We start from the raw sequence: 14,031 nt of genomic DNA, 5'->3' as shown, positions 1-14,031 counted from the left end.
CAAAGAGCCATGGAGTGTCCTGCCCCACATCCAATTAATTTTGCATAACTGAGAGCTTTGACTGGCTTCGGGACACAAATATTTGCTTCTGTGCCATCACCACACATCCCATGTTCGTTCCATCCCCAGGAGAAGCACTGGCCACCTAAAAGAGAAGACAGAAAATACAGAATAAACACCAAAGAAATGTAACAGCTTTGGTTAGTTCTGAGGAGCAGATTAGTCAATTTGTCCTACTTAGGTTCTAAGAAATTCTGCTAACGTGGGGAAAAATGTTCTGGTTCTCTTGAAAATATAAATAAACACAAATGAATTATTCTCCATCCTGTTCCATATTGTTAACAAAACAAGAGAGATTAAAATAACAAAGGCATTTGAAAATCCCTTAGTAAATATATGGTTCGGTATTTTTGCAGAGCCCACAGAAATCTCTCCACATTTTAAGGACCCCCCCCTGAAATGATGTGAAATGCCAGTCTTTCAAGTTCCCTCTAGTAAGCAAAAGTATCATAAATCAAGCACAGTGACTTTAATAATTCACAGCGTGATCTGCAGGGCTGGGGAACACAGAGTCACAGAGCAGCCAAATTAAATTTCATTCCTAGTTTCAAGTTCACATGTCACCTTTTTCCTTTAAATGCAAGTCTCTAACAGCCTGCCTTACTCTTAATCATCCTACCTCTTATGCTTGCTTTGACATCGTTTCACTGCTTTTATTATTCTTATTTTCACTCATTATTATTTATTTTTGTAACATCTACTCTTTTATATCCCAAATAACGAGTCATGTATTATTATTACCCATAGTACTCTTTCTTGAAGCAAAATATGCATATTTTGTTCTATAAATGGCTGGCATAATAAAAAAAAATCCACCAAAGCCCCTTATTCTGAACTACAAGAGCTATTTCTTCCTTATTTTCTATTCTTTATTTGGCTGACAGAGACTGTGCCTGTGACTTTTTGTAATAAAAAAGAAAGCCATCCTGCCATATAATCATTTTTCTGATGCCACTGGCATTTTTGAAAAACAGCAGGTATTAACAGCATGAAGTATCATTCTGGATTCCAAATAACGAGAAGAAAAGTGATGAAATTCAAAAATCTAATCCCAGTCATAATTTTACTTTTCAGAATTCAGAAACAGATTATTGCAAAGCTAGCAGGACCATCTTTCCTGCAAATCCAGTAATATTTCACTGTCATCTGCTCTCTTTACATTATTAGTATATTGAAGTTCTTCTCTCCTGTAATTAAGTGTAAACATTACTGAAGTCAGATGTAATTAAACAATGACATTTCATTTTCCTGATGTAATTAAGCAATGACATTTTATTTTCCTGACAATCTTTAAGTCAACGGAACACAACAAAACACCACTAGAACATCCCAGTAGCCTAGACACATCTCACCTAATACAGCAGCTCTGTTATTCCTATCTCAGAAGGCACCAGATGTTCCCATGGCTATGCATGCACAATACTGACAGCCCAGCCTATATCCCAAATGCACGTACACGTGCTGCTGAAAAATATCAGAAACTGAATGTGCAACATATACCATTTAAACATCAACAGAACATCCTACAAGTTAATGGGATTTTATTTTTTTTTGTAAGGTTCCAGGTAAAAATGTTTATGTAAATATTAAAAAGCAGGAGAAAGACACCCCAAACCCATACTAGGGACACATCACAAACCAATTATTCAAGGAAGCTGCACCTGAGAAAAGGCAATTTTTTTTGCACAGTTAATATGTGAACCCTGCAGACTAAGTCCATTTAAGAGTGGGGGAACTTCCAATGGAAAGGGAATATAACATGCCCTTGCATTAATAAGATGAATGTGGTACACTTTTTGTTAATAGATTACCAGCAATTAGTACAAGAACTTATATGCTTTTATGGAGACTCACTACATCTGACTAAAGGATTTTTTATTTCTTTTTTCGTCCTGTCCCATCAGGACAAGAGAGAGGAGACCAAAAAGTTTCTGATCACTTTGTAATACAAACTGCTCCATGAAACATTAATTGTACAATAAATATTCAAAGAAACAGTGCAGTATTAACCTCTCAAATTGATAAAGATATCAAGTGAAGTATCTTTTGAAAAAAGATTATAGAAACATTTACAAGCTAGGAAGCCTCCAGACAAGAACATCTCCCCTAAAATAAGGATCATGGAGTCTTTTCCAGCCTTTACTTCTCCAAGTAGGTAAATAGGCCCCCAAATAGGTTTTTCTGTGTGATTCCAGTGAGCTCCAAGGTTACTGAAATGGGACAAGAGTGAAAACTGGCAAAAGAAAAATTAACTATGGTTTAAGTATGAATGGTCTTATTCAAAAATGCCTCATACATCTATGGAGAGCCAGGAAGAAATATGAAGAGATGAAAGGACAGCTGACAGATATGGGATAACAGGCCACAAAAATGTTTCTCATCACCACCAAGTCAGAATCAGGAAAGCTAAAAGGCAGAAAATTTTTATTGTGAAAATAAAAGGTGTACTGTACTACATCTGCATGTAGAAGATTTAGCCAAAAGTTTGTCCATACAAATAGCCAGATGCTTGATTCATGTGAGAGAAAACAGAATTTTCAGGAAACATATCAAGTCAATTTTTTGGCAATAATATATTAACAAAATTTGGAGGAGGGCTGGGCAAAATGACTGCAGTGAAAACGGTCAGGAGGGAACAAGCAGCTCTGTGAACCACTGGCACAGAAATTGAAGTCAACGAAGATCGAAGGTAATGAGGCATCTATTTAAAAAATTACATGGAAGGAATATCTGCAGAGTTAAAGAAAGACCCTAAGGAGAACTAATGGTTAGCCTCTGGAAAAAGGACACCATTCCATGTCAATTTTTTTCTTTTTTTTTTTTTCTTTTTTCTTGTTTGTTTTCTTTTTGGTTGCTTCTATTCACAGTTTATTGCTGATAAAAACCTCAACACAGACCAAGCAGCCCTACATGTCTTCACAAGAAAATTCAATTTCTATGTCTGTGCCAGACCTTCCCAGGATGAAAGACCATTAAAATGATGTGTATTAATACAGCTACAAACTGCCTCTAACAAAATTTAGCACAAGCACTGTAGCATGTTCTCAAACAAAACGGTTTGTGTTTGGTGAGGTGAGGGAAGGTTGCTCTATGTCACTGTTTAAGTGAAACCACATAAGACATCACACTCACCTTTTCCCATTTAAAACATAAACAGTCAAGGTACAAATGAAAACCACAGAACTCACATGGATGATCCCAAAGGAATTTCAGTGCATTCACAGTCACACTAATCGAAGTTTAGAGCAATGCTATGCAGAACTTTCCCCCAAACATTAAATATACAAAACACAGGGAGAAAAAGGTCCTTAACAAATCTGTTTTGGTCAAACAACACAAGAAGGGGCTAGTGCCCTCCTTCTGTCTGCAATAATTATCCAGGCTTTTTTCAAGGTAACTGAAGTGACAATGGCAATATACAAGTTGATAAAACTGCAGAAAAGTATTTCTAGAAAAAATAAAGCTGCATCATAGTGAACAGGATTCTGGAGAAAGTAGAGGATTTAGGGTTGCTCCTCATTGCTGAGCTCTTTGTTCTTCAGATGGAAGAATCAAGGTTAGCAAATAAAGATGCTCTGGGTGAGATTCACTGCACTTAACTTCAGCCATCTAAAAATCAAGCAACTTAGCTACAGATCATTATCCTCTAGTTTTCCACGAGAGCCAATGGGGACATCTACATGTCTCCAACAGGCAATTCATCTTATTCAAACACTGGTGTTAAAATCAAATCTATCTCACTTCAGTGACTATAAAGAGAGACCAAGTGATTGTCCTAGCCTAGGCATATCAGTTTTATGCAGCTGAAGACAGGTTATGTTAAATCATATGCTTACAATCAGTCTGAAGGCAAAGCAAGGAAAACTGGAAACAAGGAAGCTGCAAATATCACTGCAACCTAGCTTCAGGCTACAAACAGTCTGCTTCTAAACCAGCCTGTGCCCTGGAGGCTTATCACTGGAGTCTTCAAAAGATTCTTTTTTCTGTTTCTCCTCTCCCGCTCTTTCAACCACAAAAGCAGAAGTTCGCCTTAAAGACAAGCCAAGTATCTTAAGGCCAAGCCATTCAAGAGAGAGCTTCACATTTTAGGGATCTGTTAAAATGTTTTAGTACAGCTCTATTACATTGGCTCTGTGCTCTTAGCAATGCTTCGCAATACCTCAAATTATTATTTCTCTTTAATCTTAAATTAGTGCTACTCTACAGATGGTTATAGACAAAGTTAGAGTAGGCAGGAGATCAGCTCAGCGCAAGTCAAAAGACTTTAAACAGCATCAGGGCTGGACCACAGACAAAATTCAGGTGTCTCACCTATCCTCCCTTGACTATTTGAAAGCATTCAAAACCTCACAAAGAACAATGTCACACTACGCATTAGACCATATTTCTCCCAAGGAGTTGTAAAACACAAATGAATAAATTTTTATTTTTTTTTTAAGGCCATCTAGTGGTTCAGAGTGTCAGGTAAAATAAAAGGAAAGAAATATCCCTCTAAACTTTTGTGTTTTTGATAGCAACAACTCTGTCATTAGTGCAAAAGATCTGCAGATTCTTAGAATATAAGAAACAGGATTGATATCAATTGTTTTCTGAAGAAAAAATATGGAAACGTATTAGTAACTAAAAGGGAAGTCTAAGCATTCTGCAAAATCTTATTAAAGGCAAAGCTTGGTAAGTGGAATGTATGATGACATCATCTCAAGACACTATATGGTACCTCCAAAACTCAAAAATAACTATGAGATTCATATAGTCGATTTTTATTATGGAGTCACATTTTCAAGGAGCAAGCTGTTATGTGCCCTAGGCAGCCCATCGAGTTCCTGGTGGAGTTGTTCAGGACCAAAACTCTCAGGAATGTGTGTCTGGCTTTAAACTGAGTAAGCCTGATAAAAATCAGATGCATTGCAGTGCTAACACAACACACAGATAAGAAAAACCACACATTTTTGATATTACGCACAAAGTTACGGTGCTAAAGACATGCTGATTTCAAAGTTAGCCTCTGGTCAACAATCTGCCCTCACTCTACATGAGTAGCTTCTCCCCAGGCAGTGGACCTAGACCACTCAGTCCCCTCCACAGCTGTCATTTTACACAGGTGAAAAATCACGTGACTGTGGTTCATCCTGGTATCTGGAAAGAACAACTTTCAACGTCCTCAAACAGCTAATCATAAGAAATGTACGAAGCTTGCACTACATGGAGGCCTCTGACTTGGTGCTCTAAACTAATATCTTATGTGAATTATTATTTTTTCCCAGCAGAAGCACTGTTTTGTTAGTTGGACCTTCTCTCTGCCTATACTTGTATCTTGTGTAATACAGCAGGGACTTCAAACTGGGTCAGGGCCTCAAGGCCAACTGTCAAAATATCCAATTATAATCCATAACTACCTATTGAAGAGAGTCAGAAAATCGACTTGAGAATACAAGATGCCTAGTATGGCTTAGGCATGTGCAGTACTTCAAAATGGAGCAACAAGGCTATACATATCCTTTGCAATTACTTTCAGTTGGGAAAGTCTAATTTCTAGTTTGTTCTTCAATATCAGTGTCTATCCCACAAACTGCAAACAGAAGAGCAGCACAGAGCACATCTAATCTCTTCTGTTCTCATTTCCATAGCATATGAATAGCTGAGAGTTACAAAATGGGAAGGGGAAGGAATCGTGCGTATTATAAGATAATTTCCAAGCGCACAGCGAAGGGCCATGTAGCACATCTGGCGCAGCCTGAAAGCTGTATATGAAGGAGTCCCACATAAGCAATGCAGAGAATTAAAGGAAGATGCAGTAAGAATGGCACTTAGCAAAAAAAGCCATAGCAGATTCGTGCAAACACGCTGAGCATTTTCCTGTGCACTGTTTTAAGCACTAGACAAAAAACTGAGCCCATCCCTAGAGGAAGTGCTATCTTGCCAATTTACAATGACAACAGAAATTTTGTTCTGTTCTCACAGGGCACTTCAAAGCAGGAGCTGAATGGCTCACTGCACAAATTAATATGTATCTATTTGAAAGAATCATTCCACATCAAATAAGCCATGGTTTAGGTTACCACTCAGGTTAGTTTATGATGGATTTTATTTTTTCCTTCTCTGTTATGCATTGTCATTTTGAAGCCAAAAACAGAGGAAGAAATTCACAAAACTATATCCTATGACCTAAAAATGAGACTTGCAACTACAGATTTCTTGGGCTGCTGCACCTTCGTAGCTTCTGTGGTGACACTGAAGCCCTGTAAGATGGAGATGATTGCTTTGCTGTGTGTAGGTAGCAAGGAGAGAAATCTACTGCAAGGATTATCTGTTCACATTTCTGTTTCCACAGGGAAACACAAATAGTACTATGCCTAATGCTCACAGGGGCTGCAAAGGTTTTCCTTTTGTTTTTACTCAACCATGTCAATTCCTTCCCAACAGGAAAGCATCTCCAGCTCAACACAGAACAAAACCTGGGCTCACGACTTTGTGCAAGACTGAACGTAACTGGTCCGCTGACAATACATGAGGATTATATCATACACGAAGCAGCTGCAGTGCAGAGAGGATTAAGCATTAAAGATGCTTTTTTTTACACCTGTAGAAGACAAGAAAATCTTTAAATTTTGCTTGCTTAAGTACAGGACAAGAACAGATGCCAGAAATTAGTTAATGGAGAGATTTGTCTTGAGGCTCTGACCGTGGCACAAATGTCTGTTCCATCAGAATATCAGGCATGGCAGAGTGTGACATTCATTCAGAACTTACATCCCTGCCTCTCACAGTGACAGGCATTAAACGTGTCACAGTGCTTTAACTTTGTGTGACCAGAACTAGACAATCACGATCTCATCACAGAGCCAGAGACTTTCAGTCTCATGACCCTCTGTATGATGTGAAATGGAATATACAGAAAATACCTTAGACTAAGTGCTTAGTAAGAGGTCATCCACACAAAGCAGTATGTCAGAGCACATCTAGAAGAGTGCAAGTCATTCAAGTGTCCCATGGGACCACATGGTGCCATGGCCATTTATGCCCATGTATTTTGGGTATTAAAGCATTACCATTTCAAATTTACACGCACTTTAAACTTACGTAAATGATTATACAAAGAAAAGGAGGGGACGGCTGCGATTTACCTGACCTACAACGTTATATCCAAGACCTGGAACTGATGGTCATCTTCAGCACAGGCCTGGGAAAAGTAACAGATGAACACAGAAGCAAGAATCTGAGAACCCCCTCAAACTGCATTCCAGTATTACATGTAGCTTTCAAAGCACTAAGCAAATCATAGAGCAGGAGAAAGTACAGTCAGCAAGATGAGCAGCAGCATGCAGGTGAAACGGCACTTCCTCCTACTTCATCGGCTGAGGTCAGAGACAAGAGACCCCACTGGGCTCTCAGGAACTCTCTCCTCAAGAAAGAACAGCTAGGTTGGAAAAAGATATTTTGGAAACGCTTTGGTGCTTAACATGTGTCATAAGGCAACCCTTTGTAGAACCGGTCTATTTACAAGCATGAGCTTTAAGGCCATCACACAGACCAGGCTATAGATGACTGTCAGTCCTTGGCAGCTTATAAAAAATACTGATATAACAGAAGCTAAAAAAATATTCCATATGGCCACATTTACCTTCTTCTTATCTGACTGCTGTTCTCTTCCCATGAAGGGCTGTTTGCACTGAACAAAAGTGAGCATTCTAGGGTTTATCTATAAAGGTGTCCTTTTCTGCAGAATACAATTCTCTAACTCAGAACCAAGAATTGAAATGTGTAAACCTTCCACACGGACATCTTAATGTAAAATAGCTTTGTGTTTAAATGGGCTTTAGTTTGAACTTTTCCCCTTTCATTTTCCCTTAGCAATTGCAAGGCTGCATTTGGTCAAGTTTCAAGATACATGATATGAATGTGCATTACTGTCAAGTGAAGTCTAAAAAAACCTGCTTGTTGATATTAAACAAGTGAGAGCTTTTCTTCCCCATGCTTAACAAGTAATCTGAGATGAATTCCAGCAGTCATAAGCAAAAGTGTTAGAAATGCAAAGAGAAAAATCAAGGAAACAAGTGGTCACTGAGTTTCTCAGTTTCCATCTTACTGACTGAGCTAGTAGATTTTCTCACAGCTACGCAGTTGCCACAGAACAAAAGTAGTTGCAGCTCAGCAATGACGTTATTGGGATGCCTTATTTTGCAAACTTTCAAGTCGTAATCTTAGCATATCGCAATGGCTCAGATGATGGCTCCCCTGCAAGTGTCACAGTGCAGTTGTAACAGTGGCAGCACCCTAGGACGTGTGCCCAAGAGCTTTAAAATACTGAGCTTGATACAAGCTATAGCATAGCTGTAGTCCGAGAGAGTTCCAGATGAACTAACCCTCCTTTCAGGGCAGGATTTGTGGATTACAAGTTTCCTCTGTGCTGCAACTGTTGTACTTGAGTTAACCCACTTGTATCTGGTTCAAGTGTGCCTATACCACACTGTACTGTAGTGCAAGCGCACATCTAATAAAACTCCTATGGCTCATGTGCCTTGTCTGTCTGTCTCAGTTTGTGCCTGTTGTTACAGGGACTCCTACACTTGCCACTGGTTTGGGGTCTAAATGGGGTAAGTTTAGATCTACACAGATATAACAAGGGCTGGGTCATTTGAGCAGCTAGAAAAAGAGTAAAAAATGAACACGTTGGTAATATCCCCACGTTAACACTGATGGCACATACAGCCACCATTCCCCTCCATCTCCTACAACATAGTTCTGTGAATGGGATCCCTTCCAAAGAAGAAATTAGAGATAGTTGACAGAGCTGTGACAAAAGATGAAAGAAAGCAAAAAAAAATAATAAAAAAAAAATCCCACGATTCAGACTTCAAACATAAACCTTAAGGAGGTTTACTTCAAGTTTGTGCACCAAAGGCAAGCCACATTTGCTCAGAAGGGCTGATGAAACACAGTGCTTTTACCTGAGATTGGCTGTGCAGAGCTGGGTTGGTGTTAACTTTCTATCGCAAGTGAAACAGTAGCTGAATACTGAAAAAAAAAAATTTAAAAAACAAACCCACAACAAAACCCCAAACAAACTGCAAACAGTTTTTGACATATGTCCCTTCTGGTGCAGAACAGATTCCGGGCAAGACATAAAGCAAAGCTTGCTAACTTTTACCTATTTATATCTGCATGGATTAATTTTACATTATTATCCTTTACTTTTATTCACTGAACTATTTAATTACAAATCCATAATTGTTGATGAAAAAAAAAAAAGCTGTTGAATTTCAATACCAAGCTGGCAAAACCTGAGCATTTTAAGCAACACACAGGGCTAAAGAAACCCCAGCCTTGGAGTGGCACAGAGGACATATGGGTGTGTGCAAACACCTTTTACAAACTCAGGCCAGTTAGTCTGGGAATAACCCTGCCACAGCACAGCTTCTTCACATTTCTACCTTCATCCTCCTTCGTGAGGATGTCCATACACTTACTCTTCACACCACTCTTAACTAATCTTCCCTAGAAGGACACAAGACTAGGAAAGAAACGCTGGTAGAATTCAGGATGCCACTGGGTACCAAGTGACACCATTTGAGTTGTTCTAATTAGGAAAGGCAAACACCATCTCTGCCACATGAGGTTCAAGGTACATTTTGGGGACACCTCACCACTTTACCTCCATCAGTATAAGTAAGATACATCTAAATTCTGAATTGGGGTTAGCCCCTTAAGTTGAGGAAATAGATCAAGTCATTCCCTGGAAGAAGGCAAGCACAAAGAGTGTCCTGAGATGAAAATCTCCTTCAATCAATACTGCAAGATGTTTTCTGAAAGTTTCTGCTCTACTACATTTTTTTTGGATGCTGGTAAAATCATCATCATGGCTAGGCTTCACGAACGAAGATTTGGGAAGGCTCTATGCTGGTAAAATAGCTATAGTGAAAACAGCATTCATACATCAGGTGCAGGGATCTGAGGTTGGAAAGTAAAATCTCTCTTTGGCACAGTGACAGGAAGAACAGCTGATGGGCAGAGGGATTGAGAGGCGCCATGCCAGCTCCAGAAGGTCGGAGACCAGAATGGACAATGCAAGCTGGGTCCCTGAGATGCTGTTTGGCACTATCCCATCTGATCCTCTGCATAACCTCAGGGAGAAGAGGAAACCAGCTGGAATGAAGACAGGAATATCTGACACCATTTTGGAAAGACTGTATCTGCCAGAAACCAGGGATAACAAAGTATTCTTCAGAATAAAAAAGACAAAACAAATATCTCTACCTCTGAAAGAATATATGGCCAAATTAAGAATTCAAGAGTTTTGTTCTCCTCGCTTTGAAGGAAGCAGGAACACTGGAAATATGGGGTCTCTGTGTATTGGCCTTACTATTCTTTCCTGTGTCCACGCAGAAAGCCAGTTTCTTCCATTTTATATTTGGCTCTAGACTAATTACAGAGCAGGAACAGCTATAGAAAGCAACCTAGAAAAAAAAGCTAGAGAGAAAAGAATTACTTGGAATGTAAGGCCACACTTGGCCCTATGACAAATATTTATCATTACTCTAAAGAAAAAGTAATAGTATAAAAAGCTTTTAAGTTATGGATAATATTATAATATGAGAACTCAGAAAATAGCGCAAAAGACTAAAACCAAATTAGCCCAAACTTCTGGTAAAACAGAAAGCTTCGGTATGCAGTGAGAAAAGCAATATATGGCATGCATGTATGTCCACAGGACTATGTATATAACATACAAACAGATGAACACTATACAAAGTAGTTCTCACTAACCTGCAACAGGAATGTGAGAGAAGCTGAATTTATACTTTACGCCACTGGAAAACAGAACAACCAGACATAAAGATGACAAAGTCAGACAATGTTGAGAGGTTTCCCTAAATAACTTTAAAAGTGTTTTTCTCTGATTTAGTGATAACTGAATACCAATCATGAAAATATTTCTTGTACAGTAAAGCCAAGAGATCTTTACTCTTTAGCTCACTTATTAACAGAACTGTCTCTATTCATGGGTGAACCAAAATGCCATTGATTCTAGAGGTTTCTTAATGTACTCAGGAATAGACAAAGTAAAAATTAGAATTTTAAGTGTCCAATCAACTTTGCAGAAGTGACTCGTTCCCAATTCATTCAAAGACTTAAAAATGCTAACAATCCCCAAATAAGAGCCTTTTTTATTTTGTCTTTTTTTTAGGGGGTAGGGGAAGGGTTGGATGCTTAGTAGCATTTTAAAGCTCTCTGTATAACTTCTGATACAGAAAGGTTAAAAATAAAGACCATAATCTTTAGCTGCCCAGCCCAACCTGCTTTACAAATTTGCTGTCAGAAAAAATTGAGCCTTCTGAAAAATCAGATATTTCACAGGCAAAAATCAGAAACCCACTGAGATTTCAATTGCCCAGAAAAGCTTTAAACAATTTTGAACATACTGATGTAAACTAATCTTCCAAAACGTCTTCTGTGCACAGACAACTCAAAATGTTGTGCAGTTAACAAAACCTTCTACAGCAAGATGGTGAGCTCTGCATTAGATGCCACTTCAGTAAACACCATCCTCTATCTTCATAGTTTTGCTGCATCTTTGGTATCTAGTTCATCCAAATATACATGAAGACATACTTATACATGTATATATACTTAATTGAGCTACATGAGGGATAAGTTTGTTACCAATTTCTGCATGAGAATGCCTATTCTTATGGAGAAAAACTTCACACTTGAATAATTCCTTAGGATACAGAACTAATTTTTATGTCTAAGTAGTAGCTATTATTTAGAACATTTTAAAATCTCTGTGTTGAAATATGGTTCAAATAATTTCAGTTGCTCTAATTTTCAACACCTTCTCTCCTAGCCAACGTGTCTTGCTGACAGGTTGTTCATGGAACTGTTTACTTTCCAGCATGAAAGGTTATCTTTTTCAGAAATTTCTTAGGAGATGTTTCTAATTAATTAGTCTACAATTCTCACACCACTTTATTTATTTTTTTTTTTTAATTAGGTGTTGTGGTTTTTTTGATTTGGTTGGGGTTTTTTATTTGTTTTAGAAAGCTGCCAAAGCTCTAGCAGGCACAAATGCTTCTGTAAGAGATGCTTTTTGGATGCTTTTGCTGCTGTGAAATTTTTCGCCTCTCCAGGGGACAATTAAACAATGACAACACTGTATTCACCCCAAAGCATAATTCTATTTTGGAAGATTTCATTTGACTAACATGATACTGACCACAACTTTTCATCTGCAAGGCAATGTAAGTCAAGTTCAGCCACATGTCAGTGTGCACTGGCTTGACCCAAGTCTCAGGAGATGCAAAAATTACTTAGCTGGCAATGTGATTAGGTAACCAGGCTGACTACATGGATGGATTCAAAGCTGCTTCTCCAACTGGTGATCAAGAAAGGTCTTAACAGGATTTAAGAATTGAAGGCAAGCCTTGATGAGGGAATGAGAAAAGAAGTCATGAGGAAAACAGTTTGACTCCAGTCAAAAGCAAAATCCTAAGTCATGACTAATTCCTTCATTTCCAGCTACCGGTCTCCGTTACTAAGGCTTTGCTCCTTTCGGTCACGTGACTCTAAACTTTCTTGTTATAGAGGGAGAATTACCCTGCACAAAGCAAAAATATAATCCTCCTTCCTGAGCTCTGAAGGGATCTGGTCAGACACTCCCTCTGAAAAATGGCAGAAATCATCACAAGAAGCAGCAGACAGCAGAGGACTAAACCTCTGAGTGCTGCCTGCATTGCTGACTAAAGTCTACTCAATGACTCCACTATTTCTACATTTTTCCACCTCATTTTGACTACTTTTGCTATTTATATTGCTATGTCCTTAGGCCAGGGGTCATCTTTCACCGCCTCCTCTACTACATCGTCTGACCTCACCTTGAGCCCATGGATGTTGTGGAATGAAAATAAGTAATGAAAAAACTGTAAAAATCTCTGTTTTATTTAATCATCCATAGGATTAGATTCACACTGCTTTGTAAATCTGGAACTTAAGAAAAAAGTGAATAAAAACTCTGCAGTGAAGGTGTTACTTGGTCCTAGAATCTTGGTTCCTCTGTGTATTTAGAATATACTTGAAAAATTAACATTAAAATTTAACATAAGATGAGACATCACGTCCTTTCTTAACTGTCCTTTCTCACATGGTGACTGATATGAACTAAACCCATATTACTTTATTCAGTCATAAAAAGAACTCAAGAAAGGGAATAATGAAAGTAAAGGCCTGCTTTACAGAGTGATTCCATAGGAAAACACTTCTCAGTGCTTCTGTTTACCCATCCACAGATCAGGGACATTTGTCTTTCCCAGGGAAGTTTACAGTGTACGGTAGTAAGTCATATGAACTCCTTAAATTAATGGCCATATAGAAAAGAGAAAAGAATACACAGTGAAAGCGGAATTCAGTTAAGTAAGTTCAGTACAGAGAAGCCATGCTAAAAGCCATTTTAGGGCTCCTGAATGCATATGAGATCTGTTGAGACAAAAAGCCTAAGAGTCAGTGTTGATTTCAACATTTGGGCTGTACAGACCCTGAGGATTAAGTTAAGCACTGAATTCTGGAGTCAGAACAGCAGCATTCTGTGAGCGTGACATTCCTGCCTCCATGGAGGGCTACAACTCAGAGGGCTTTAAAAGGTAACTTAGTCCCTCTTTTCCTGGAGCAAAGATAATCTATGAACTGAGATTATTTTTAATTCATTTTGGAACTTATTTCTTATCTTCCATTTTCTAGGTCCAGCACCTTTTTTCCCCATAAAAAGGTATCTTTTGTGCCCTTTCCATGCTGTCCTCATCCATACAGCATTTCTGCTCATCTCCACGTGAAGACAGCATTAGCTGCAAGGATATCAGTGCAATGTAGAATTTGCTCTGTACCTGCACACCAGTGGTGTCTCTTTCAATCTTTCTCTGCCAATAAAGGATTTTAGGGGATTGCAGGTGGTTTATTTTCTGTGCAGAAGGCTCAGAGCTG

At 38.6% G+C, this 14,031-nt stretch overlaps 1 protein-coding gene across 1 annotated transcript in view; it reads right to left on the bottom strand.

The window, feature by feature from the left end:
* The window catches only part of SERGEF (secretion regulating guanine nucleotide exchange factor), a 149,803-nt gene that overhangs the window by 2,109 nt on the left and 133,663 nt on the right, over positions 1 to 14,031 (bottom strand). The window contains 1 exon segment of the mRNA XM_039382425.1: positions 2 to 145. Coding sequence (XP_039238359.1) covers positions 2 to 145 — 144 coding nt within the window.

Source organism: Pipra filicauda, unplaced genomic scaffold, assembly GCF_003945595.2.
Source record: "Pipra filicauda isolate LSUMZ 115617 unplaced genomic scaffold, ASM394559v2 scaffold26_size5592650_pilon, whole genome shotgun sequence".
Taxonomy (NCBI): domain Eukaryota; kingdom Metazoa; phylum Chordata; class Aves; order Passeriformes; family Pipridae; genus Pipra; species Pipra filicauda.
Note: the sequence above shows the minus strand (reverse complement) of the source record. Positions and strands in the feature narration are given on the sequence as shown.